Source organism: Pocillopora damicornis, chromosome 11, assembly GCF_964200805.1.
Source record: "Pocillopora damicornis chromosome 11, jaPocDami1.2, whole genome shotgun sequence".
NCBI classification, from domain to species: domain Eukaryota; kingdom Metazoa; phylum Cnidaria; class Anthozoa; order Scleractinia; family Pocilloporidae; genus Pocillopora; species Pocillopora damicornis.
In genome coordinates this window covers 3803484-3831327 of record NC_142680.1, presented here as the reverse complement: position 1 = coordinate 3831327, position 27844 = coordinate 3803484, and the positions used below count along the sequence as shown (strand labels likewise).

At 37.6% G+C, this 27844-nt stretch overlaps 1 protein-coding gene across 1 annotated transcript in view; it reads right to left on the bottom strand.

Moving 5' to 3' along the window:
- The window catches only part of LOC113679005 (uncharacterized), a 30530-nt gene extending 4569 nt beyond the window's left edge, over positions 1 to 25961 (bottom strand). Inside the window, exons 1-13 of the mRNA XM_089186909.1 lie at positions 25700 to 25961; positions 13130 to 13362; positions 11562 to 11875; positions 10907 to 11051; positions 8456 to 8769; positions 7323 to 7470; positions 5815 to 6128; positions 5183 to 5330; positions 3646 to 3959; positions 2785 to 2932; positions 1939 to 2244; positions 1434 to 1721; positions 758 to 1060 (exon numbers count right to left, since the gene is read on the bottom strand). Coding sequence (XP_089043035.1) covers positions 758 to 1060; positions 1434 to 1721; positions 1939 to 2244; positions 2785 to 2932; positions 3646 to 3959; positions 5183 to 5330; positions 5815 to 6128; positions 7323 to 7470; positions 8456 to 8769; positions 10907 to 11051; positions 11562 to 11875; positions 13130 to 13190 — 2803 coding nt within the window. The 5' untranslated portion in view covers positions 13191 to 13362; positions 25700 to 25961. The remainder of the gene's footprint in view (positions 1 to 757; positions 1061 to 1433; positions 1722 to 1938; positions 2245 to 2784; positions 2933 to 3645; positions 3960 to 5182; positions 5331 to 5814; positions 6129 to 7322; positions 7471 to 8455; positions 8770 to 10906; positions 11052 to 11561; positions 11876 to 13129; positions 13363 to 25699) is intronic.
- Between the last annotated feature and the right edge of the window lie 1883 nt (positions 25962 to 27844).

Genomic DNA, 27844 nt, shown 5'->3' with positions numbered 1-27844 from the left:
TACAAAGTAATCACTTTTTATGAAGTGACCCTTACTATACATGATATCTATCACGTGGGATTTAAAATGTGCTCAATAAGTTCAATAAACCAGAGCGACCAAGAAGATTTCTGAGAGGAAAAGATAGAATCAAGCAATTAAAATAGCGCTCTGTGGACTCAGAAGTACGGAATTTAAGTTGCTCCTCGTTTCAACATTTAATATGAATTTCAAGCATTTCTTCACTTTTTTCCTTTTTGATTTAGAGTCCATTATTTTTTGCCAAAAGACAGAAATTAGTTGATATTGCAACATCTACTGCGAAGCACACTCTGCAAGGGGAAAATAAGGTATAAACGAGACTGTGAAAAAAAAGATGATAATGATGATGATGATAATAATAAAAATAATAAAAATAATAATAACAATAATAATAATAATAATATTAATAATAATAATAACAGTCTTTATACAGGGGGCTCACGTCACTGGAAAGTGGTATTCCGTGAGGCCCTGTAAAATAAATAGAAAACAAGTTAAAAACATAAACATTCCTAAACATTCCATTTTTTTGCGCATAGGTATAAAAGTCTTTGTTTACCATAGTTTCTTTTAACAAGAGGAAGGCGGAAATCGTTCTTTCTTCTTATATTGTAACTGTGGATGTCATAATTTCTTAAAATGTTTAAGCTATAATCCACAAGCAATTATAGCTTACTAGACTTTACTAGAAAAAACATCGTATTTAACGTCAAAATATTTTGCGTCTTTAACTAACCTAAAGTCTGAATCACTAAAGGCTCGCTGTAAGGTCCAGGTCCCGCCGCAGTGAAGGCTCTAACCGACACTTCATACCTTGAGCAGATTGAGAGACTGGACAACAGCATCTCAGTTTTAGTTGTGTTGAATGTCGAATTAAACGAAGCGTCAACCGAGAAGCAACTTTCCTTCAACAGAAGTCTCACTTGATATATTTTAATGAACCCATTTGCAACCTCTCTGGGCAAACCATTCCAGGATAACTGATATTCTGTACGCTCAATTTCGATAGACAATACGTTTTCTGGTCCACGGCTGGGCTCTAGTAAAGAGAGAGAAAAAAGCCTCAATAAGCGTCCAAGTATAGATTAAATCCAGAATGGAAAATGAGCTAGTACTCAAGTATCGGTGAACAAACGGATCATTGTTTACCAAGCAAACCAATGTACAAGCTTAAAATGTTTTATCTTTCTCCCAATATTTCACACAGGATCCTTCTGGCATTGCTAAAGCCAGAACAATTTGAACAGTCTCGGTAGTTTAATTTCATTTCACAAATCTTTCAATTTTCGACAGTCCAGATATTATGTTTAACTTCTTTCTATATAAGATTCCACTATGATGCTTGATCACTAACAAAATTCATGTATTGAGCATTAACAAAATCATTACTTTTCCCCTGACGCTGAACATACCGTACTCTTTGGTTTTCACCGAAAAAGTGGCATTCTGTCCCGGTTTGATAGTTACAGCTGTGATATAGAAATGATAAGTAACTCCGCCCAGGACATCTACCAAGTAACTGAACGCGTCTCCTCCAACACTTTGCTTTGTTTCACCATCTTTGTTTGCATAGAACAGAGTGTAACTCCTAATGATTCCATTAGCTTCTGCTGGCTTGCTCCAAGTCAAGTTTAATCTTGGACCATGCATCTTATTCGGGGCAACTTCCTTATAGGCAAACGAAAGAGGAGCGCTCGGTGCTATTAAAAAAATAAGAGGTATGAGAGGTAAGAAGAATTCTATTTGCCTGCATTATAACGCTCATTTTCCCTATCACCTTGCATTTCCTTCCACCATGACGCAAAAAAGGATATTTCAAATTTTTATATCAGTCATCAGGATGTCATTAATTGCATGAGCGATCATGTTCTGTGATTGGCCAATTTTTATATCTTTTCACCTTGATTTACCACATACCGTCTTCCTTGGTTCTCTCTACCTTGACCGGGGTCTTTGGGCCATCCCCATCTGATGTTAAAGCTAAGATTTGAAATTCATATTCTGTGTTCTTATCAAGTCCCACAACATTTTGACTTAATGTTGATTCGCTGTTGATAAGCAAGGTGGTTTCTAACCCTGCTGAACTTTTTTCTTTATAGAACAATTTAAACCCTGTGATGTTTCTTCCATGTCTCGCAAGTACTGGTGGTAGCTGCCAGGAAGCTATGATGCTAGTAGAGGAGCTTGCAGTCAAATTGAAGTCTGCCGGAGGTTGTGATGGAACTGAAATAAACAAAATCAGTTGTGTGCTTTAATTTTAAGCTGATTACCGATTGATGTGTATGTAAACATACCTCCATAGAAAAAGCATTGGATGTTCCAGTCTGGAGGGTCATCTGCAGTAGGGACTGTGTATATGCATCAGATATACATTCTTTATAACCTGAGTGTGAAGATGCTCCACACGGCATGAGACGATTATTTTCCCATAGACACCTTGGGGGTTCCAGAATCTTCAATGCTTAGAATCCCAGCATATCATAAGGAGTATGATCAACATTAACTCTTAGCACAACTTTGTTTGGTGAAAGTAGACCCTGAAGGATCTCAGCGAAGTCAATGAGATATTTAAAGATCGATAGGAATTAAATCTCCATTGGTCAGCTGTTAAACTGTTACAATCATTCTCACTCAGTCAAGGCTCAATTAATCTACATTGGAGAATACTCTTTACCCATTGTCTTTTGCTCTTTAGCTCCTTAAGCTTTCATAAATAATTAGTTATTGTGACTTCAATTCGTCGCAGCAAAAGCAAATAAATACCTTTAGTTAAAAGAATGCCATAAACTTCCACCATCAGAGCCTTCCAGTTATGATAAGTTGTCGGCTGAAAACGGATAAACTTTGCACTTGCAAATTCCTGTAGATTGTTTTTTATGATGTCTCTTTGATTTGAGTTTCCTGAAAAGACCTGTATTTTTTTTGTACAAAATGCAACATTATTATATGAAAATTTTATTAATTAATCTACTGCATCATTCATTACCAAAAGTATCAGCTCTTCCATGAACTTTGACTTCCGTGTGGGAAGTAGTGAAATGAATGAAAAAAGACTTTCTGTATAAGTACATGTCTCTAATGCCTTATGCTCTTTTGTTGGAAAACTACTACAAAAAGTGTATGTGACTGTTTATCAGAAGTTGAAATAGTATTTCTGCTGAAAAAATTTAGGGGAGAGGTTTATCTAACACACACTCAAGGAAAAGTTGGTGTTCATATCATGTCGTCTCGATTTTTGAGAAAACAGGTAAGTTTCATTATTAAATTAAGATGTAATGGATAATAACTCCAGATGACTCGGACTTCTTAACAACTATACAATCTTGAAAGTGAATTGTCTTTACATGTATGTACCATTCACACACAGTTTTGTTTTTACACGAAAGAACAATACATGTTCCAGCATTATTTGTCATGTGATGGCGCAACTAAATTTGTCACACTGATAGTGTTGTGTGCACTTGTATATCTGTCAATAAAAAAAGAGTCATGGAAACTGTTCATAGAAAGAGAATTAAATCTGAATGTTGACAAGCTGAACACCTTTCTTTCCTATGACTCAAAAAAATTGATTGGGTGTGTCTGGTTGGCATTTTCAATATTTACAAACACACGCAAACGAACCTTGTCAATATTGTTTTCTTTATAGGTGAAAAACGTGATGCCATCCAACGATAGGTGAATCTTATAGTTTATTGCCCACTCATTGATACCATTCGCTCCTTGGGTAGCTAAAGCACAGATAACGTACTCATACAGCAGGTCAACTTGTAAGAAGTCAGCAGGATCCTTCGTAGTCTTAGGTGCCCAACCTCGATTTTTCCCATTCAGTCGACCATAAGAAGCTTTATATCCATTATCGAAATATGATGAGGCTGTGAAGCTGCTGTCAGGAATTGCACCACCACTGGCTAGACCAATGGCCTCCATTTTGCAAACTGCAAGATAATAATTTAAAACATGTAGCCTTCACATTTTGACACGAATTATGTAAATAATTAAAGTGAATTAAGAATTAAGTATCTTTTGTAACAACTACGGAATAAGTCACCTCAACTTATTTTAAGGTAATAGTTTTACGTCAATGGTTGCCTATTTCATGAATAGAGGCTGCACACACACAAAACATTTTCCCTCTCCTTGAGACAAATTTACTTATGCTCAAGCTTATCAAGCCTCTTTTTCCTCTTTTTTAGTTAAAGAAGATAGTAAATAGTTGACAAACCTAAGAAAAGATTCATACTTATGAACACAGTTCGAAAGCTGGACAGAGATTTCCACGATTTGATTGGTTAAGTGATTCATAATTATAACGTTACATCTACTGCACTTTGCAGTCAGTGAAACCTTTACTTTCCCCTTCTTTCCCGTGCAAAACCAAAAGGCTGCTAGCAGTTAATTTTAAGGTTTCACCTTTTTTTTTAGTGGAATATTCCTATGAGGTGAGACTAAACAGTATTGCTGAAACAAATGAACATTTAAATACATTTGTGCAGGACACAGCATGCACTCGGAAGCTAAGCATGGAACTTGAATCCTTATGCAATTTCATAGATGCCGAACGTGACCATACTTTTACTGGCAATAGGAAAACAAATGGGCAGCTCACACAATAGTCTGCTGATTTAAAATTTCTTCGACTAAGTGAGCTTGCGTGTGTACAGGTAAGACTGCAGCCCATGTCCTAAATCCCATGTTCCTACACTGTGATTTAGAAGCACATCGTGAGGTCATGTTGCCCATCAAGAAATGCAATGGTGATGCAAATTTCTGTGGGTGAATTGGAATATATTACGCATTTTGTTCAATTGCTTAACCTTAAGGGAACAGAACGTGCACAGGATCACATCATAAGAGTATTACACGTAATGAAAGCATTGACCACCGAAGTCGCTGAATTTTAGATCTATAATTATAGTGGATATGTGATATCTACGGTTCAACAGAGAGTATAGGGTGTTGATTATCAAATTCTTCAATGGTCAACTCTAAAATTATTTCAATACCATTCTCACTCAGCCAAGGCGCAAGCGATATTTGGGAACATTGAACTTGCCCTCATAGCACTGTATAATTACCCAATCTTTGCTGCCATAGATAATAAGTTATTGTGACCTCAATGTTGTCTCAGAGGGAGACAAAAATGAAAGTAAAAATATACCTTTAGTTGGAACTGTTCCATAAACTTCCACTCTCAGAGCCTTCCAAATATTATATGCTGTCGGCTGAAAACGGATAAACTTTGCACTTGAAAATTCCTTTAGACTGTTTTTTTTTATGCTGTTTTGATCTACGTTTCCAGGAAAGACCTGCAGTTTATTGTAAAAATGCAACATTGTATCAAATTTTCGTAATTGATATACTGCATCATAAACTACAATAATTATTAGGTACTCTATGAACAACGACTTTGAATTGGCAATAGCTAAACGAATGAACCCCAGACCGTGTTTTTCTGAACAAGTACGTCTCTAAAATTTAATGCGATCGAAAGGCCGGTTCATAAGTCCAGAAGTCTTATCATTATTGGACTTATTAACAACTTAAAAATGGTGACAGCGTATTTTATGTACTTATAGGTACCATCCATCACATTTGTATTTTTAAATGATGCATGTTCTAAGTATCAGTTTGTAGTTTCCTTGAAAAAGAAGTGCACCTGAATGTTGACAAACTGAACACCTCTTTCTTGTCGCACATCTTTACTCAAAAATTTGATTGTGTGTTCTAGGTGACTATTCTAACTTTTTAAAAATATGTAAAAACTTATGCATGATCTTCATGTAAACCTACCTTGACACTATTGTTTTCTTTATAGGTGAAAAACGTGGTACCATCCAATGATAACTGAATCTTATAGTCTGTTGTCCACTCATTGATACTATTAGCTCCTTGAGTAGCAACAGCACAAATAGCATACTTGTGCAGCAGGTCAATTTGTAAGAAGTCAGCAGGACTGGTTGTATTCTTGGGTGCCCAACCCCGATTACTTCCATTCAGTCGACCATAAGAAGGTTTAGATCTATTATCATAATATGATGAGGCTGTGAAGCTGAAGTCAGGGATTATACCACTACTGGCCAGACCAATGGCCTCTGTTGTACAATCTGAAAGATAATTTTAAATCATCCTTCACACTTTTAAACACATCATTAAAACAACGTAAGAGTTAACCCTTTGTCTGAGCGACTGACGAAGGGCTAACGCTCGACACGTCAGCTTTGAAACTCTTTACAATGGCCAGTTTACGTTATCAACTCAGTTGATAATAGTAAATTACAAGAAAGAAACAGTCTGCCGCAATTTGTGGTTGAGGCCGGTAGTTTTAAAAAGTTAAGGAAGGACTTAAGCGTCTTTTTAACTTGGTAACTTTATTGCGAATATTTATTTTGCAAAATAAATAAATAAATAGATATTTTAAATTCTAATCCTTTTCTTTTTAAGGTGCAACGTCATTGGGCTAACCCCTGTTTCTTTGTTTTCAAGATGAATTTGATTTATCTTTTTTTTATTATTATTGTATCTTTAATAAAACATTGTGCTATGTTATGTTAAGGTTTGTAAAATCACATTTCAAAAGCTGGATGGAATTACCACGTATTCCACATGGTTGATTAAGCGATTCGTAATTATGATGACATTTCGACTGTCACTGGCTGGGAATCTAGCCCTTGCTATGTCCTTCTTTCGACTTCTTGTCATACAAAACAAAAGGGCTGTCTGCAGTTAGTTTTAAAGTTTAACTGACTTTTGATGAGAAATTCTCTCATCAAGTGAGAATATGAACATATACAACATATACAGTATTGCTAAAACAAATATGCATGAAATATAAATTCTATATATTCGAATGTAAAGATGCTCTGCACACCATAAGACAGGCAATTCTGTTACAATGGAAACCAACTTGGTACCAGAATACACAAGCTACATCACAAATCCCAACGTATCATAAGGAGCATGGACAACAATTAATCTAAGCACAACTTTGTTTGCAAAAGCAAAACCTGAGGGATCTCCTTGTGGTTAATGTGATATTCAAGGTTCAACAAGGTTCGAAATATTAGGGTTCTGCATAAATTTAAAGGTATTGATTAACAAATTCTCAAATGGTCAGGTCAAAACTATTTTAAAACCATTCTTGCTCAACCAAGGTTTAATCAATTTTGGAGAATATTAAACTTTCTCTTTACATGTAGCTCTTGCCTTTAGCCCCTTAGCTCCTTTGGCTTTCACAAATTATTAGTTATTGTGACTTCTATTTTGTCTCAGGGCGAGAAAACGATGAAAGCAAAAATTACCTTTCATTGGAAGTATTCCATAAACTTCCACCCTCAGAGCCTTCCAATCAGAATATGCTGTTGGCCAGAAGCGGATAAACTTTGCGCTTGCAAATTCCTGTAGATTGTTTTTTATGATGCCATTTTGGTTTGAATTTCCAGTAAAAACCTGTAGTTTGTTGCATAAATGCAAAATAATTGTATCATTAGTAACCTTATGTATCAGCTATTCTACAACATTCTCCTTCGATTTGGGTAGACTTTTTTATAGTCTGTTCTCTCTGTTATAGTAGATTATATCTGTGTGTTTTTCTTCGTTGTGCACAACACCATAAGCGGAACGGGCCTTTTTAACCATCTGTAAAATTAAGGAAAATATTTCCGAGGACATCGCCCTTTTAAACTCTACAGTCCAAGCGCTTCGGGCCTTCACTCTTGGACTGAGGCGCCTATGGAGCATCTTGAGCCACATCTTCACTTCTCCTTCCAGGAGTGCTGTCGCTGGAATTTGTGACATTTTAGCTCGTTTCAAAGAGCTTTGGCCCACACGGTTTTTTTCAAAAATTGAAGTGAGAGCTGTTTTTACTTCTTCTTCAAACAAAAAGAAATTATCGACTTCATCACGTAAAGGACGAAGAGCCACAATAGCATTCAAAATGCTATTTTCAGCCGCCATTTTGAAAACTGCTTTGTACTTTTATTCGCATTTCCGCTGTACAATCTCAAACAACAGCGGGCGACAAAGTGCCACTTCACGGCACGCGCCAGCCCGGCGTGTACATGTCTTTAATGTCTACCACAATTAAAAGAGTTATTGTTTCTTTCGGTAAAAATCTACCAAAAAAATGTTTAAATTTCCGTGTATTAGAAGTTGAAATAACATTTCTGGTGAAACAACTCAAGGGAGAGGTACATGTAGCTTGTAAGAGAATACAACAAATGCTTTAAGAAAAAATGGCTATTCCTCTGCAGTAAACTGTCTGTAATATTCCTAGCTGTGTAATGTTCTTAAATATCTCATGGATTTTTGAAAGAAGAAAGAGGCAAGTTGCATTGATGAATGAGGATGTAATGGTCAATGCGACTTGGTCAGGATGACTTGTACTTAATGACAACCACTTGATGCTGAATGGGGAAATAACTGTGCCCCCTACCTTGTCAATATTGTTTTCTTTATAGGTGAAAAACGTGTTACCATCCAATGATAACTGGATCTTGTAGTTTGTTGTCCACTCATTGATACCATTAGCTCCTTGTGTAGCTACAGAACAGATGACATAGTTATCCAGCAGGTCAATTTGTAAGAAGTCGGTGGGTTTGTCTCTAGTCTTGGGTGCCCAACCGCGATTATTTTCATTCAGTCGACCATAAGAAGCTTTATATCTATTATTGAAATATGATGAGGCTGTGAAGCTGCTGTCAGGAATTGCACCACCAGTGGCCAGACCAATGGCCTCCATTTCACAAACTGCAAGATAATAATTTAAAAACATGCAGCTTTCACATTTTGACACAAACCATACAAGACAATTCAAGTGACCAATTATATGTAACCTCTGTGAATCAGTTCACCTCAACTTAATTAGAGGTTATTGTTTTATATTCATGGTTGCCTCTAAAGAGAGGCTGTGGTTTACCTCTAAATACCTTGCATTTATTAGTTGAATGACCTACATGTGCACACAAAAAGTTTTGTTAGTGTGCATGGGGAAATAGTCTACTAAGGGATTAATTATGGAACTATCATAATTTTGCTTCTGAAGTCTTAATCCTATAGGTCAACATAAGACATAAGAACATCAACAGGGACAGTGGAATAGAAATCCTAGATGCTGGGATGCCAACAATTAGGACACACGACAGTAGGGAAGCCATGACAGCAGACCACTGAGGGAACATTTCAGCAAAAGGCGCCTATCAAGGCGTGAGATTCTATCCAATTACAGCTGAGCAGAAAGTTTCTAATGGGAAAGATACTCAGTCTACCTTATAATCTGAAGAAGACTTGCAGTATGCAGTTGAAACATTACGATGCACATCCAAAGAGACTACTTTGTGAAACAAATGATTGTATTTCATTTTTTAAAGTAGTTTGTTCCTATTTTAAAAATAAATAAATCTTATGGCATTATTTGACAATTGCACGAATTACCTATTTACTAGGCATTTGTTAAAGATGGAAGCTGCTTAACTAAATATATTTAGGTGTTCTTTATAACTGAAAAAATTATATGTTTCACACAAAAGTTTGTTTGTTCCAGTCCATTATTCTTGTTGTTTAGTAGTGGTTAAGATTCTTGAAGACAAGGCACCAGCAGCAAATATGTATAAACTGCCAGCACAAGAGTGACCTAATGTGTGATTGAACATTGTTGCTCAAATATTTAAGCTTTAATGGTAGAAACAAACCAAAGTTTCAATCAACTAGCATTCACAACTTGTCACTGCACTCCCCAGTAGAATTTTGACCTGTACTACACTGTAACAACATCGTGTATTTTGCCTGTTCTATCAAAACAATTATTGTAAAATGGCATAACGTGGCACTATTATTAGTATTAATCTTGACATCATTTTACATATCAAGTATCATGAAATAATTTAAAAAATCATTTCTTAAGGACCTGTAGGATCTCATCCTAAATTAATTATTTCTTTAGGCTATAAAATAAAAACAATCACTTGTGCCTCTATTCACATATATGTAGTTTCAATTTATAAATAATTTATAAAATAAAAAGAAGATTTACATACTAAACAGAACCTTGAGCATTTTTAACCCTCTGCCTCTCTAAGAGAGACTAGCATTGCATTTCTCCTTATAGTATCACCCCTGAATTAAACATTAAGGTCATGGGAACAAAGGAAATGATCACCAAATAGAAAAGCTCTTGATTGTTAGACAAACTCTACATGTCAGCACCTTAGAAAATGCGTAGAGAGCAGTATGGAGAATGTGCATACTGATCTTGTAAGGGTTAAACAGTTAATGAGATGCATGAAAAATTACTCAGTTCTGATTGGTTAAGATAAATGCAGTAGAGGGTTAATTCAGTGCAAATTAAGAAGCAACAAAATAGGCTGAACAATTCCTTGAACTGGACTTAGCTGGACTTTGAACTCTTTTGGGCCATTAAAGATGTGAAAATGTCATTGTATATTTTTGTTTTGATTGTAAACCGTTGTTTTAACCAAATGCACAATGTCACTTGCAGGGTTTGAATAAATTATTTTTGCACTTAATGCGAGCACTTTGCTTCTGCATAGTTATGATAACCTATCTTGTATTTTTTCATGTATATTATTAATACGTATTCACATGAGTTTTCATGTGCAATTTTGATTAAACAAGCCTTGTAAAGTTTTTTAGAGACCACAAATTGTGCTCAGCCTACAGGCTTATGCAATTTTGTTAGTCTTTGAAAAAATTTACCCATGCCTATTTATGCCAAATTATGCTCAAAATCATGTGATTACTTATACATATTGATTTTACATTTTACAGCATAATATTTAACATACTGTAATAAATATTGCTATGCACGTACAAAACATGCATTACAACACAGGACAATACTTAGCCATATATTAAATTTTAAACTCACCTCGTTTTTGTTGCACTCCAAACACCTCTGTTCTCATGCACACTCCAACCTGCTGGGTTCGTGGCAGGAATCGAAGATATCTTGTTGACACTCCATAAATTACATGTTTAACAGTTGTGTCTCTGTCATTATTTCCCCTCAACACCTATGAGAGAAATATACAGTCATACCTCAACATTATAGTATACTTTTTCCAAAGATGAAAAAAGGCATGGGTACTATAACCAAATAACCCCCCAACACACCCTTCTGGCACAACAAAAGTGACCAAAAGAGATAGTTAATCTGTTTGAGCCTCTTAAATGAGAAAACAAGCTTAAGGAGCCTCTGAGTACTCAAGGAAAGCCCCAGGGTGGGAGAGAGCATACAGAAACAACTTGAAGGAAGTGGTCATATGACAAACAAATGTCAGTCAAAAGCTAGCCAGGTCCAGCATGAAGGCCAGGGGCTAATTAAGTTATTCCCTTGGAATATCAACTTAATATACATCATACATAGATTGCTAAAATAATCATTTCAATTACCAACTTTTTTAAGGCTGGGACTTTTGATATCATCAAACCTATACAGTATTGCTCATCTGCCTGTATAGTCTATGATATCATATTTTAAATAATTTCTTTGAACTGCCAAGTCTTACAGTTTATGTCCATACCTTAACTTGTCCACCTTCCTTGTAGTCTCTCCAACATGTCCCATCTGTGGATAACTGTAGTTTGTAGTCCTTCACCCACTGATCTGCTTTGGAATTCCCTTGAGTGGACACAGCACAGATAATATGAAGTGCCCGTAAATCAATCTGAAGATATGGGTTAGTGTCACCTGTTCCTGCACACCATGATGATCCTGATGTGTAGTTCAGTCGACCATTCTTGGCGGGTGTGTTGGCGCTTTGTTCAGAAGAAGCAGTAACCTTATCATTTGGAATTTGTCCATCTTCCATTCCAAGGCCCAAATCTACACAATCTCCTATGGAAATTTACAATAAAGAATGAACAAACACGACGAACACACAAACACATCTCCACTTAGATTCGAGAAGAGGGTCTTAAACAGGAGGTACTGTACTCTTTGGAAGAAACTACTTTTTTTATTGCTCAACGAAGAGGGTCGTTAATAACATTTTAACGTTGCTAGCTCCGCTGATCGGATTCCGTCTTTTACAAGCGGGTTTTATATTTGATAAATACTATACTATAATTGCAACTTACCTTTTCGCTCAAAATCCTTCATAGCTTTGAACTGAGAGAATTTTATACTCCATTTTAAGTCGTAGTTGAGAATGATACTTTTCACATTTTCAAACTCATGTTTAAAACTTTAAAAATGGTACAATCGAAATTCACCGCCATTTTTTTCCAGCAAGGTAGGTGACAAGACAAAATAAAATAGAAGATTAACTTTTAAACATAGCAACTTCCAGTAAGTTACCGTCGCAAGTTTTCAAAAGGCAACCCCGAAATGCGTGGCATTCAGAATATTTGGGAGGACCTCGTTCCCAGAGTCACTCTTCGGGTGTCACCTCTCATTCCTAGTCATGCCTTTTTTTATCACCTCGTTTTACTCATTTCTTTCTCGTTATGTTCAACATACGCAGTCTCTTTGTAAGAAGAGAATGTGAATCGTATCTTATTTTCCTCGGAATTAGGAACACCGAGCGCTTTAATGAAACCATCACTTGTTGTGTTGCCTTAATCGAACACCCCCTATTCAGTGGAAAAGAATTTACCGAGGGGGCTTGAACTACGTATGTCTTAGCAATCGCTCAACCTTTTTTAAACAACTTATTTTCGCATTTCTTACAAACTGGGTTGGTTGGGCGATGTGAAACAAAACATTTGTAAGAGATGGCCTTGTGAATAAGATCTCCCATCATGAGAAGAAAAGCTGCAATGATGCAGGGCCATAACTAGCATGAGGCAAGACGAGACAATTGCCTCGTCTCGATTTTGGCCAAAGATTGACTTTTCTGAAGAAAAATGCCACGGAAGAAATGCCCAGAACATTTCTGAACCTTTAGATTTCAAAATATTCCGGGGGGGGGGGCATGCGAAACTTGCCTCGCCTTGTTCTGAAATCTGGCTACGGCCCTGAGATGATAAAACTGTTTTTAAGAAATGAGGTGGAACTTAACAAGGAGAGCAGAAAAATACAGAGGAATTTAGCAAAAGGCAACAATTTATAAAAGGCATGTGGGTAAATTGCATGAAATTCAGTCCTTACCTAAAGCCAGAGGAATTCGCAACAGCAAGGAAAAGAAAGCTAGTTGGAAATACGGATGCATCTCAGCCAAGGCTTGTTTGAGACAAGAGGATGCCTTCTTTTCGTGGGATGCAGCTGGCAAACTGAGTGCACTTCTCTCGTTTCTTTTATGATGGCACAGCCCCAAATGATTCAATGTCAGGAAAACTTTTTCCTACTCCCAGCATACGATGTGAAAACCAGATTAATGCCTACTGAGGAAACGGAAATAAAGATATTAGAGGGAACTTTATACTTTGCACGTTACAAACCTGTCTCTATCAATTTTAGTATATTTTACCTTTGCACCATCTGTTAATAAGGCTTATTCACATTTTTACCACTAATGAGTAGCTTTGTTTAGACGAGATCTTTACCTGAATCTTAACAAGCAGGTTTGCTTGCATTTCAAAATCCAAAGTTAATACTCTGTAAGTCTAACCAAAAAAGGAAAAAAAAGAAGAGATAAAAGATAAGAGACTGGCCAAAGGGTTTGCTTCCCGTGTTGTGTCCACAATTTTAAGAAACAATTTCCATTCAGACATCTTGTTTCACGCCTCGTTAAGAATGGGGAGTACGTTTGGTTAAAGAATGAGACAGAAATTGGGCTGGTCCGAAACTTAGGGTGCACGCGACAAATACTTTTATCAAAATAATAATTTATATTTCACTGTTCCCAAACTTACTTCCACGGATTTGATTACGCTTTCATCATTAATTATAAACTAGCCTATTAGCGACTAACTTTCGCGCCCTCAGTTGTTGTCATTCATGAGGTCAATTCGCACGGATATCAATTGAGAACAACGAACAAACAAAAGTAGATATTGTAACGATTTGAAAACACCGCAGACTTTTGCAATTTTGATCGCCATCTTTGCATAAGGACTCTTCTTACAAACATAGGAAGAGCAAGAGTATGGAGGCCAGGATTAAGGTAGAAGTAATTTTAAGGCAAAAACTAAAGTCAACTTAATTGACATCGCAGCAGAAGAAGTTTTGCTCTTGACTGGATCTTAAGCCATCGTTCTGTCATATGGCAAATTCACTTAGATTAATGAGGATTATCATATATAAAAGAAATTGAGCCTTTTTTAGGAATTTGCCTCCAATGTGAAAACACCCAGGTTCTTGATTTACGAAAGAAAAAGAAAGCCCGACTCGAATCGATCGTATCCATCATGGATGAAGAAAAATTATCTAAGATCGAATTTATCTGTTTTGTATCTGAAGAATTGTAACCACAACACGCTCATAAAGAGCTAACTACAGTGAGCTGCAATCCTTGAAACGTTGAAAAAAGGCTTCGTGTTTTACACTTTAATATAGCAGAAAACGTGTGAGTATTTGAACCTAGGCCTCTGATGAACTTTCGCGGTTCCACGCGTTGCGCGTAAAGTACGCGCAGAGCATTCGTAAATTAGAGGCCTATTCAACTTCGCATTTAGATTATAACAATGAATAAAGAAAACGCTTATATCTCTGAAAACACGCACTCATACTATTGTTTAAGAGTGAAAAGCAATGAAAGAACCGAACAAATCACAGTTAAGATGAATTTAACGTGAACCAGTTATGTTTATAAATCGGGTTGAAGGATCGTAATCTCCTAACCGAAAAATAAACTCTATTACTGACGACTGTATCCTGCGTAAAAAAAACCGTGAGAGAAAGACAGCTTAGGGTGTTTTTTCTCGCATGACAAGTAATCGCAATATCGAGGAAGATCTGGGCCGAGTGATTCACCCCAGACCTCGTCTAAAGCCGGCGACACACCTAGCGATTTTCTACACCGACCGCGGTGAATTTGATCTCCAGATCGATCTCTCAGATCGTTGCGGTGACGTTTAATCAAAGTGCTCTGTGAGCAAACTCGTGAATTGACACATGATTTTTGAGATTATGTTTAATGTTATCTGGTTTAGGGAATTTTGTGGTTGATTGTCATCTAGAGTACGAACAGTAGTTCAGTGTTCGCTAATGTAACAAAGAAACAAAGTAACGTTGGGACAAGAAGGCATTACAATTGAAATGATCATGCTATTACATTTAACAAGGTGGATGATGTCATGTGTTTTAAACGTCTATCATTTTTGTTTCTGGTTCAAAAGAAAAGGTCGGAAGTAAATGTGGGTGAAAACTGAAATTTACTGTCTTTCGTTGTAAATATTAGAAAATCAAGGCAATACTGTCTTAATGAAAACATTAACGATTCCCTCTTTATCAAATGAGACAAACGGGAACGAGTTTTGAGTGATATAACTAAGCCAAGCCTGCCACCGTCATTTTAGATCCCCGCCTGGGTAGATTTAAGTCACGTGCTAGGCAACGTATAATCAATAACAAGATAGAATTTCATTTCAGGCCTATTTATCAATTTTGTGGTGTGTAACTTTCGCATTTTAGTACGTTGTATATATGTTGAATCTTCAAATTGTCTTGAAACTTACGAGAAAATTGTTCTTTAAAAATTCACTGAAAATCGGTAGCTAAAATTGTTTGTCTAAGTGTTATTTGATTTTCGTGTTAACATGTTATTTAGTCAGTCGCCGGCATCTTTTGTTGCTTCACACAGGAAAAACACACGCGACGAAACGTAATGATCAATTTTGTCCTCAATCTCACGCTATAACAGAAAAAGCTTTTGAACATCTGTAAACTCCGAGCGCTTCGCAGTAAGTGATATTTTCAATGAATCTTCGGATTGTTTTCAAGTTCAAGGATTGTAAATTACAATTTTATGAAAAACGAAGGTTGTTGTTATTTCAGTGTGAATCCTTGAATGCTTGCCAGTCGCTGGCGCCGCTTGTTGAAACTAAAACGAAAAAAAAAACTCTTTTAAGATTATCATTGGCTTCTTTTTCACCCCACCACTATTCTTAGCAACAAAGGTCGCCATTTCGTCTGTTTATTGCTCGCCAAAAACTATCAAATGTACTCAAAAGCCTAAAATCTAAAAAAAGTTTACAGGAATCGACCAATCGAGCGAGCGAGCGAGCGAGCGAGCGAATGCTATTCCCCACATCGTACCTATAACTCGCTCTTGCGCATGCGCGCAATTCACGAGTTAAAAATTGCGCGAACCAATATAAACAAACAAAATGGCGACAGCAAAGCGAAAATAGTTGTCGGCTGCTGCCATAATTTTGCAATTAAAGCGCTCCAGGAAGCGATCTGAAAAGTGGGACAATTTAAGAAATAGAGAAGCCTCGACTGTGCTCTGTTCTGTCGTAAAGCATGTAGGAAGCGGCTAGAGCACGAAAGGAGTGTAGGGGGAAACACGAGACGTAGTCGAGTGTTTCTTCCCACTTCTTTCGTGCTCTAGCCGCTTCCTAAGTGCTTTACAGCAGAACAGACCACAGTTAAGGCCTCTCTATTCGTTTTATTATAAAGAATCCGTTAAATTCCCCAAGAATTACTTTCAATGTTCTAAACAAACTTTATTTCCAAAGCGAACAATAGTGTCGCCAGCATGCTCTATACTCTCATAGAGCACGCTACAATAAGCCACTCAGAATCCCTGTTAGAATGATTCAAATAATCTGATCGGCTTTACAAGACTAAAGCTGTCAAAATTGTCAAGCCATCAAAGTTCATATTTTGCAATATTTTACAAACTAACATAGTTCGGCACGTAGCATTTAACACTTTTGCTTGAAGTTTTTTAGTTTCTAATACAGAATCTGAAAGTGAAATGTTCAGTGAAATTCGGTCCAATCGTGGCTCACAAAAATACGCAAGTTATTTCACATGACAAGTAGAAAACAAACTGTTGAAGGCGAGTGTTTTATGAATGAACAACAGCCGAATTCACCAGGACATGAAGATCGCTCGGAATGACAGCGTCGTAAAACTCGGCTACAGTGACTGATGTGGCTTTCCACTCAACGCATCGGAAAGGTTATCGGAGCTCTTGTTTTTCCACTCGAAGGGTAGTCAATTTAGTTCCTGAGGCTTGCTCCACTGCGATGACCGAAGATCACCATGATGAGCTAGCCGCGATAGACCTCAGCATGATCGTAGTCGCTCTGACACTGTCATGATTAGTATGAATTTTAACAGTTATGCCAGGTTATATTTTTCATCATTCCTGTTTTTCTTATGTTTTGTTTTTGAACACGAAACTTTATATACTATAGAAGAGTTAGCTGTGTTTGACTTTCATTACCGTACGTAAACTTGCAATCTAACTGAGCGTGAAAACCTTTAAAACTCGGACTGTCCATTTTGTTTTATCATTGAGGATTTTTGTCTCTCAGAGTAACAGTAACGTAAATTACTGCGCCTGGCATTTTTGCAAAGCTTTACTCGCTTGTTCCGAAATTTCACTTTCAATTAACAAAAGAAAAGCTAGAAAAAAGTCCCGAAAAAGGTCGGACATAGTACAATTTGGCAGATGGCATGACAGCTTTAGCTCAGTTCTATGCTCTATACTCTCATAGAGCACGCTCATTTAACCAATGACGGCAAGCATTATATCCGAACTTTATTATAAAGAAAAATATGGTCGAAGACATGGATTTATTGAAACGCAGAGTCCTTCTTGAGACGACTACTGTAGTCGCTCGACGTTACATCAAATAAGCATGGCTTTTCTGACCACAGTGTAATCAGGTTGACTTTTTCTTCTTCGGTTCAGAAACGATTTTCGATGTCTTCCGCCATTTTGAATAGTCAGGTGATAATGTCGCCCAACTTGATTGGTTAATTTCACTGACGACTCGCCGTGGAAAGGGGAGGAAATCGCGGGAGCAGGCAGACTTGGCAAATGCCGGCGAATTTAATCGCCGATATCTGACATGCCAGATCTCGGCGATTAAAAATTTTCGGTTTTGAAAATCGAGTCTGTCGAAAATTGACTCGGTTGACTCGAGTAGTCGAGCTTCCTTTTTCCTTCAAGAAATAATTGCTTTGTGACACTGAGCGCTTTAATGAAACCATCACTTGTTGCGTTGCCTTAATTGAACACCCCCTCTTCAGTGAAAAAGAATTTACCGAGAGAGCTAGAACTACTTATGTCAGCCACCGCCCACCGTTTTTTAAACAACCTATTTTCGCATTTCTTACAAACTATGTCGGTCGGGCGATGTGAAACAAAACATTTGTAAGAGATGGCCTTGTGAATAAGATCTCCCATCATGAGAAGAAAAAGCTACAATGAACAATAGTCATTCCGCTATCGAGGAACTAGTGGCAGAATTTACTTATCATACTGATGGCACTGCACGAAGAAAATTTTTATATTTTATAAGCTGATCGCGGCTATCGGTGAAAATCGCAATCGCCCCACTGGGCACAGCTGGCGATCTTCGCCGACCGCCACGATCGGCGTATAAAATTGCTAGGTGTGTCACCGGCTTAATAATGGCGATCGCGTTCTCACGCGACTAAAACCGAAGAAATGAACACGTATCACCATCGAAAGCACATATAGCACAATTACCCTGAAACGACCCGTTTCATGACACGACCAGAAGGTTTGAAAATTATTACCGCTCGACTGTAGTTTTTTGCTTACGCTGCCTACTGTACGCGATAGACTATCGATAAATTATTTTGGTTTCGGTTGACTCGAGCTTTCTTTTTCCTTCAAGAAATAATTGCTTTGTGACACTGAGCGCTTTAATGAAACCATTACTTGTTGTGTTGCCTTAATTGAACACCCCCTCTTCAGTGGAAAAGAATTTACCGAGGGAGTTTGAACTACTTATGTCTTAGCCATCGCGCACCTCTTTTTAAACTACCTATTTTCGCATTTCTTACAAACTATGACGGTCGGGTGATGTGAAACAAAATATTTGTAAGAGATGGCCCGGTGAATAAGATCTCCCATCATGAGAAGAAAATTTTTGTATTTTATGAGCTGATCGCAATCGCCGCACCGGGCACACCTGGTGATCTTCGCCGATCACCGCGATCGGCGTATAAAATTGTTAGGTGTGTCACCGGCTTAATAATGGCGATCATGTTCTCGCGCGACTAAAAACGAAGAAATGAACAAGTATCACCATCTCCCGATATAGCAGAATTATCGTGAAACGACCCGTTTCATGACACGACCAGAAGGTTTGAAAATTATTACCGTTCGACTGTAGTTTTTTGCTTACGCTGCCTACTGTACGCGATTGACGATCGATAAATTATTTTGGTTTCGGTTGACTCGAGTAGTCGAGCTTTCTTTTTCCTTCAAGAAATAATTACTTCGTGACAAAAACTATACTGTCTACAGTAATTTCGGTGTTTTCACAATGGGGGCGAATTGTCCAGAAATTGGGGGCTAATTGTCCGGGGCGAATTGTCTGACATTCGATGCAAGGATTCTTGCGATAGTTCGAGTGCAGATTCGTGTGAACAAAGGCGTTCCAAGTATTACTTACATCTTGTGTAACCGTTGTAGTTTCCGACGTTCTTTGCCGCTTTAAGCTTGCTTTGCCGTCATAACGTTAGAAACCCATTACTTGGAGCGTTCAACTCCCATACTGTGTTTGCTTGTTTATGTATATATATGTTTTCAAAAATAAATATAAATATTATTGTTAGACAATAGATTGTATTTATATGTGACAGATTATTATATTACATGCTATTCTGTTAAAATATAACACAACTTTCTTAATTGAAAAATTTGGCACTAATTTGATTTGACCATTACTTGACATGAATCGCTTTTTGAGTAATTTTTTCAAAAAGAAAATAACTCTATGTTAGCGTATAGAGTGGTATGTTGTTCGCATCAATCAGATTGTTTAGGGTATGTATCTCGTCACTGTTATTCCTGTCAGGAGACGAAGTCAAGGCTCCACATTCAAATTTCGACCGTCGTCGAATAACTCAGGGAGATTTTACTACCGCGGTGAATTCGGTCTGTGGTTTCGTCAAGTACTATTACTACGCATGCACTTTGTGGTCAGATTTCATGTTTCCTGTCAACATGGCTCGGAGTCTGCGAAGGGGGCATCCGGTCGATTACAAGGCTTTAAATACTCTCACCACCGTAGATTTCGAAGCACATTTTAAAGCAAAAAAAATAGAAAAGTGGATCTAAAGTTTATTTGGTCGAGAGATTGATTGGCCGGAGAAGATCGAAGAAGGAGGTATGAATTGTTCGTACACAGTAGAGTACAAACTGAATTTATTTTTAATAATTTCAGGACTTTGAATATCTCGTGAAATGGAAGAATTGGCCTCCATGGACCAGTGCTAGAGATAATCATCCGTGCACGCAGCTTGGGTCCACACCAGGCCTTGGTTCCACACAAAGCTTGTGCTTTCTTTTAATTAATAATTTTATAGGACCTTATACAGCAACCCTCCTGTCTCCGTGGAAAGGGTACAGAGTGTGTCAGCTTCGTTTCTGCAAGGCATCCTATCTATCCTTGAGTCGAATGCAATCAAAGTTAATTATTCCTCTGAGTTGAGAGTGGATCATGATATATATATGTTATTTGCTGGCTGGGAGGTCCGCATGGTGAAAAACTGTAACGGAGGTCTTGAAAATACTGCCCAAGGCCGTAGGCCGAGGGCAGCATTTTCAAGACCTCGGTTACAGTTTTTCACCATACGGACCGACCCTTAGCCGGTAAATAAAATATTTATTTTTTGAAACTTGACGAAATTCTTTCCGAAAGAACCCGAATGATTTAGGGCTGTAAATACGGCAAGATCTTCCATAAACTGAACAGTTTTTGAGCCAGTAAATGGTGGTTAAAATAGAGGTGATGCAAATTCAAGAGAGATGCCTCGGCGAAACATTTTCATTTCCGTAACGATAATTTAAAAGACTTCCAAACAAACTTTGAAACATTATATTTACAAGTGCGCGTAAGTAAAAAAAAGCGTAAGAACATTTGAAAAACAACGAAACTAGTTTGGCAAGGACTGTCAGTACATTGTTTTCTTCAAAAACAGTCAATGATCCTACGGAAAGTATTATTCACTGTCGTCGACGATTAATTCGTGTACGAAGATTTACCTCTGTTCATTGAGTAACCGGTGAGGAAAGAAATTGTAAGTACATTTAAATTTTTTGTTTTGAAGTTGTGAGAGTTTGCTCGTTTGTTTGCTGCAATGGCGAGTGAAATCTGGTTTTTCCTCCACAAAAACTAAATTCGGATGATATACTCCAACGAGACACAAGGGGATTTAATGCGGCCTCCTTTTCTCATTGAAGTTTCTGTTGTGCAATTTATGGTACAAATGTCCAAACTGAACGGACTTGAAAAGACTCACCGAGAGCGTATATTTGTTATAGAACTGAAATTAAAACTTCGCTCGCCTTTTCACCACGAACAAATTGTTTGAGAAAATTCAGATATTAAATGGACGAAAGTTCCATCGATTAGTTCAACTGTAACCTAATATCTCCCGTTTTAACTTTCTAGGTACTTTTTGTAAACGATTAAAATTAACTGCAGACGGTTTTTAGGCCGCCTGTCAACCAACGTGATGACACTATTGCTTATACAAAAAAGTCATTCTGAAACGAAAATTTTTAGTCAACCAAAGTGACTCGAGAGAGAGAAAAGAGAGGATTAATAAGTTAGTTATCGGCTTGAGGTAGTGACCGACGTCTTTGCTTAAAAACACTTCCCAACAGGTAAAACGAGATGTATTTATGAAAAATGGTAATGAACGAAGGGATGTATTCGGCGACTCACGAAAGCGTGACCGTTGCCCGTGAGTAGAGATAGGAAAATACTGACGAAACCAATCAGATTGCAGGATTCGTTACCGTACCCTCTTAAAAAAAAAATTTTAGATATGTTATTAGAGGAAAAGGTAAAAAAGCACGTCAGCGATAGATGTAAATGAGACGTTACTATTGAATATTTAACACGCGCAATATTCGAGAAACAATTGACAGCTTTGCACGTGGTTTCATTATCATCTTTTTAAGCGGTATGTGTTTATTTTGTTGACAAAAATGCGGACCGAGACCAAAACTGTTCCTTCGACTTGATATATTTTCAACGTCAGTAGATCACATCACATCAACTTATCTCCGTAAATCATTCATTCCAGATAACAGAATCAAATAAATTTTTCCACTCACTCTCGTCGTGAAGGAACAATAACCATGATCGTACTACAGTGCACAGAACTCCATTTTCTCTTGAATAACTATCCACCATTTTCACAGCATGAGCAATACGTTTGCTGTAGGCAATCTGATGTCTTTAATCTGTGCAGTAGAATCGCATTTCTCATAAAGAGCGGTAAATATACGTTGAGAGCACAGAAAAGCCAACATTTCTCATTCTAAATGATGATTCCATTTTACTAAATGCTCTCTCCGAATCCCTGGTTAACTCGTTGAAATCTGAGCAAAAGAACAAAAACGACGCTCTGATTTGTGCGAGATACATACCCTAAACAATCTGATTGATGCGAACAACATACCACTCTATACGCTAACATAGAGTTATTTTCTTTTTGAAAAAATTACTCAAAAAGCGTTTCATGTCAAGTAATGGTCAAATCAAATTAGTGCCAAATTTTTCAATTAAGAAAGTTGTGTTATATTTTAACAGAATAACATGTAATATAATAATCTGTCACATATAAATACAATCTATTGTCTAACAATAATATTTATTTTTGAAAACATATATATACATAAACAAGCAAACACAGTATGGGAGTTGAACGCTCCAAGTAATGGGCTTCTAACGTTATTCAAAACATTTTCCTGAACTAGTACTCAGTGCTGATAATACCAATTTAAAGTTAAAACACATGTAGCGTTACTCAGATCAGCCTCTAGCTAAGCTTCTTGGTTCTCAATGCTGGCGAATCCTGCTCGGGCCTGAACGAAAATATTTGTCCTTGTAATATAGTTTTTTTTTCTTCAAGCTTTATTTTGACAACTACCGGCAGTATTTGAGCTGTGAATGAATCAAGAAATTGTATTAGCAATCAGAGGAAGCAATATGAGAATGATCGTAAAAGCTCTCTTAACATTATGAATAATCCAAGTTTCGATTGCCTTGTTAGGAAAAGTGTTACTGGCGGTACTGTGCTCTATTGAGCTAATGCCGAGCCATAGCGGTAAGCAAAAACACCTCCTTCAATGTACGGGCCCCGGTTGTTCAAAGGATGCGGTAACCTCTTATCCGTTGGATAAATCGCTATTCAGCGGATAAATTTTTACCCATAGCGTCATATCGGTTGTTCAAATTACGGTAGCGGTATCCAATCGCTATCCAGCAGAAAAATTTATTCAGTTAGTCGTAACGTTACTATGTCACGCAATCGCTTTATATCACGTGACTTGTGTAAGCCAATCGTGCGTTAAGTACCATGTGCTTCCAGATTTACTTCACTTGTAAGTTGTGGGAGCTAAGGTGATTTCGCCTCATTAAGTCTTGGATTGCGACTACCTTTGTGCTAGTTATTACAATGGAATTGTAATTGTAGGTACTATAAATTTTTATCCACTGGATTAAAAAAAAAGAATTGCCGGTCGACAGTTACACCTTTTTTAGTGCAACTTGCCCGGCAATCAACGTCGTTGAAAGACAAGAAGTTTTAACCGCCAGCTGGATCCCTTGGTGCATCGACGGTACCCATGTTTGAATAACTGCCCCTAACGAAAATGAACCGGACTTCGTGAACCGGAGAGGATTTCACTCCATCAATGTCCAAGCAATCTGCGACCATCGAGGTAAGGAAATATGTCTAGCTCTGATTATTGGTTTAGCCAAGGGCAGCACGTCTGTTTAACCCCAAGCTTTACTGTGGATACTATCTCGTGTCTATAACAGGAGTTATCTTATCCCAAATGTGGGTATGAAATCCGTGAGGAAATTTCGCATCCAGTGTGTAACGCTTTTTTGTCACGTTAGGGACAGTGTGCGAGAGATTGGCTTGAGTATAACATGTGATCAAACGTGTGATGACGAGATTCAAGCACATACAATTTACGATGTGAACAACTGAATGAAATTGATTCAAAATGGTTGAGTTTTTGAACTGTGTGACAACCTGTTTAATTCTATAGCTCTCAGGTGTAATCGATTTTGTTTGAAAACGAGTATCGAGTCTTCAAATAGTGACATGACAGCAATGAAAATATTCTTCGGCGATCACTGAATGTGTTCTCCAGCATGGACATTTTGCAGTGGACTGGACTCGTTTGAATGCAGGAGCAAAGCATTACAGAGCATTCTCTTACAGAGTAGCATTATTTATTAACGTGTAATTTGTCGTTGCTCAAAGATACAGGCCAAGGAATACAATTGAAAGAAACAGAGACACTCATGATAGGCTTTTTGCAATCCTACATTTTATTAGCAGAATAACTCTCTAATTTCTATAAAAAAAATTTTGTTCAGACTCAAAACTATTGGCCTAGTTAAGTTTGCCACTACATGTATAGAGAGTTTAAAGGCCATAACAATAAAAAATGTTAAGTTTTAAGACATTTAGACTTTGAAGACTTGTGTGGGAGAAATAAATTTTGTCCACCAGTAGCATTCCAATCTTTTTCATGCAAATATTATCCCAGAGTTTTTAAATCATCTACCATATTTCTCATTCCCTTAGGATGCCTAATTTAACCTTTTATATTTCACCCAAAGATGAAGAAAAAATCGTGCTGATTTTTTTTTGGACTTGAGAAAGGAAAATTTCAGTGTAGAGCAAACAATTTGTACTTCTAAACAAAAGCATTGAGGTTCCACCTTTCAACCCTCAAATAACATAATTCACAATTGTGACTTACAAGGATTGAGTGTAGCATATCAAATCCAAGTAATCACATGTGTATAACTCTGCGAAGTGTTAAACGAACTCGTCAAGAACTTTGTGGCTACCGTTTCATTTCCGGTTTTACGTTACGTAACGTGTCACGTTACGTGTCACGTGACAATATCTGGGGGTTTGGACGTGCTTTGACATTTGGGAGAGAGTTTTACCTTCGTGTAACTGTTTTGGTTTGCAAAACAGTTCTTTAACGTCATTGTGGTTGTGATCATTATTGTTATGTGATGGTTCTTACGATTTCCCTTTTTTGTACGTTATCTTGTAACGCTACACAAGGAATAAATGCATAAGCCACAAGCTTCTGACTACGATGTAAACAGCGTTTGATTGACAGAGACCAACGTTGCATACAAAATCAGTTAAAACGAATCGCGTGCTGTAAGCTTAGTAGTGAATCGTATGGCGTCAACCGTATACCGGTTCGAACTGAAATACAAAAACGAAAATAGAAGCTAACGTAACTAACATATCGAAGATAAAATAATACAAGTGCAGGAATTATCGCTAACATTGCAATAACGACCGTAACATGGAAGTGTCAAATATAATCGGCACTTATATTGACCGTAAGGAAGGCTGGAAAACGATTAATAAGCTACACGGACGATAGCTTTATGTCAAATAACCCTCTGTTGGAGATATGGACCTAATCAAGCACGATTCCAAGCATACAAAAAACCATCAAACCGATTTAATAACGATATAGGCCATTTGATAGGTGATAAAGTGAGACTTGACTGAAACGAATAACGATAGAAAAGGCCTAAAAACGAGGAATCGATTACTTACTTGGTTTGCACCATGAGTAACAGCGTAGAGAGAAACTATGGTCCAATGCCGAATAGAAGTTGACGCACTGGAATCTACACTTGAACTGATCTAACCAGGTAAAACCTCGTGAATATATCTAAAAAAAGCACCACGTAAGCTAAGCTCAGCGATAATTACTATTTCCTGACGGATCAATTAAGTGAGTAGGGCCTTGTTTGAACGTGACAATCATTTGATAACATCTACGGTATAGTAAGTTCCTGTGACAGGAACTGAATTGACGACACGTGTTTTGTCACGTGACTCTTGATGTAAACAAACCCCGAAAGTTGGGACATTGAGTCGAGCTCGCAACTTCTGCTTTGGTAATTTTTCTTAAATAACTTCGCACTTTCAAGATGCGTTTCTTCGCTCAAAATTGACATCTTTCTTTTATCATTTATTTGATTGTTTATCGAGCAAGTTGTTATTTCGCTGCCGTTGAAGTTCTGTTAGGAAATTAGCGCCCACGAATTGCTGTAGATCGTGAGGAAGCCTTGATTCCCAAAACGTACCGATTTTTTTAAACTTGAGTAACGCAAGTGAGAAATTCTGCGAAACTCAGGTCGACCTTTAAGAGTAGTTAAACTTAAGAATGGCAGATCACAAAAGTAAAGCCGATTTAAACGCAATGAGTGTGGCAGAGCTTAAATAATATCTACAAGAGCGGGGTTTTCAGCGAGCGGATTCTTGAAAACCTCGTTAGTGGAAATCGCCTCTGCAGTCATAAAAATCGTTCTGCCAGTGGACCTAAATTTCGAAAAAAACGAAGCCACTGCTTTAGAAGAGGTAATAATTCAGGATATGCTAATTCCAAATCCATTTTTAGCTCATTCATGCTGAAATCAATGAATGAAGTGTTGTGGTGACGCTGGTGATGACGGAAGTTGTTGACCGTAGACGGAAGTTGAATTGTGGACCGTGAACGGAAGTAGTCTCGCATGCTAACCTTCCCCAGTTAGTGAAAGTCAAAATTAATTTCGATGAAGCTCAGAAACTCACGTGGAAAGAAATAAAATATTTTTAAGGTTTAATAAAACTAGTAACCTCAATCACATTTCCGAACTTCTAAAAATGCAACTTGAGTCGAGAAGCCGAAATGTTCACACTAAATGGACCCGTAGCGGGTTCATTTCAACACACGCTGTGACCACGCAGAAGAGCATCAGGGGTAATCATATCGGTAAGACACGCATTTTCGTTCGTCTTCAGTTGATATAAAGTAATCATTGCTCTATCATTGTGCTTGTCCTCGGGAACTCTTCAACATACAGTTCACACATCAATCATAGCGGCTAAGAAAGCCTCACTAATTTTTTTTTTCGAGCTCCAATATTTCAGTTCGGACTTGAGGCTCGTTCGAACAAAAACAGCAATACAAATCCGGTCAGTACAAAATGCAGACTGCAGACTGCAGACTGCAGATCGGGTACAAAATGCAGACTGCAAACTGGGTACAAAATACAGACTGAGAATTTATACTGTTTTTAGCTCATTCATGCTGAAAGCAATGAGTGAGGTATTGCAGTGAAGCAGATGTTGACGGAAGTTGTATTTCGAGGACGGAAGTTGTATTCCGTGGAAGGAAGTTGTATTCCGTGGAAGGAAGTTGTATTCCGTGGACGGAAGTTGTGGACCACTTAGTCAAAATTCAAAAAGTCAAAATGAATTTCGATGAAGCTCAGAAACTCACGTGGAAAGAAATAAAATTTGTATGGTTTAATAAAAATAATAACCTCAAATCCCTTCCCGAACTTCTAAAAATGCAAGTTGAGTCGAGAAGCCGAAATGTTCATTTCAACACACGTTGTGACCACGCAGAAGGGTACCAGAGGCAGCCATATTGTTAAGCCGCGCATTTGCGTTCGTCTTCAGTTGGTATAAAGTAATCGTTGCTCTATCATTGTGCTTGTCCTGGGGAGTTCTTCAACATACAGTCCGCACATCAATAATAGCGGCCAAGATAGTCTCACTATATTATTTTTTCAAGCCCCAATAATTCGGTCCGGACTTGAGGCTCGCTCGAACAAAAACAGCAATATCAATCCGGTCGATACAAAATGCAGACTGCAGACCGGGTACAAAATGTCAACTAAATAAAAAATGCAGACTGAGAATTTTTAC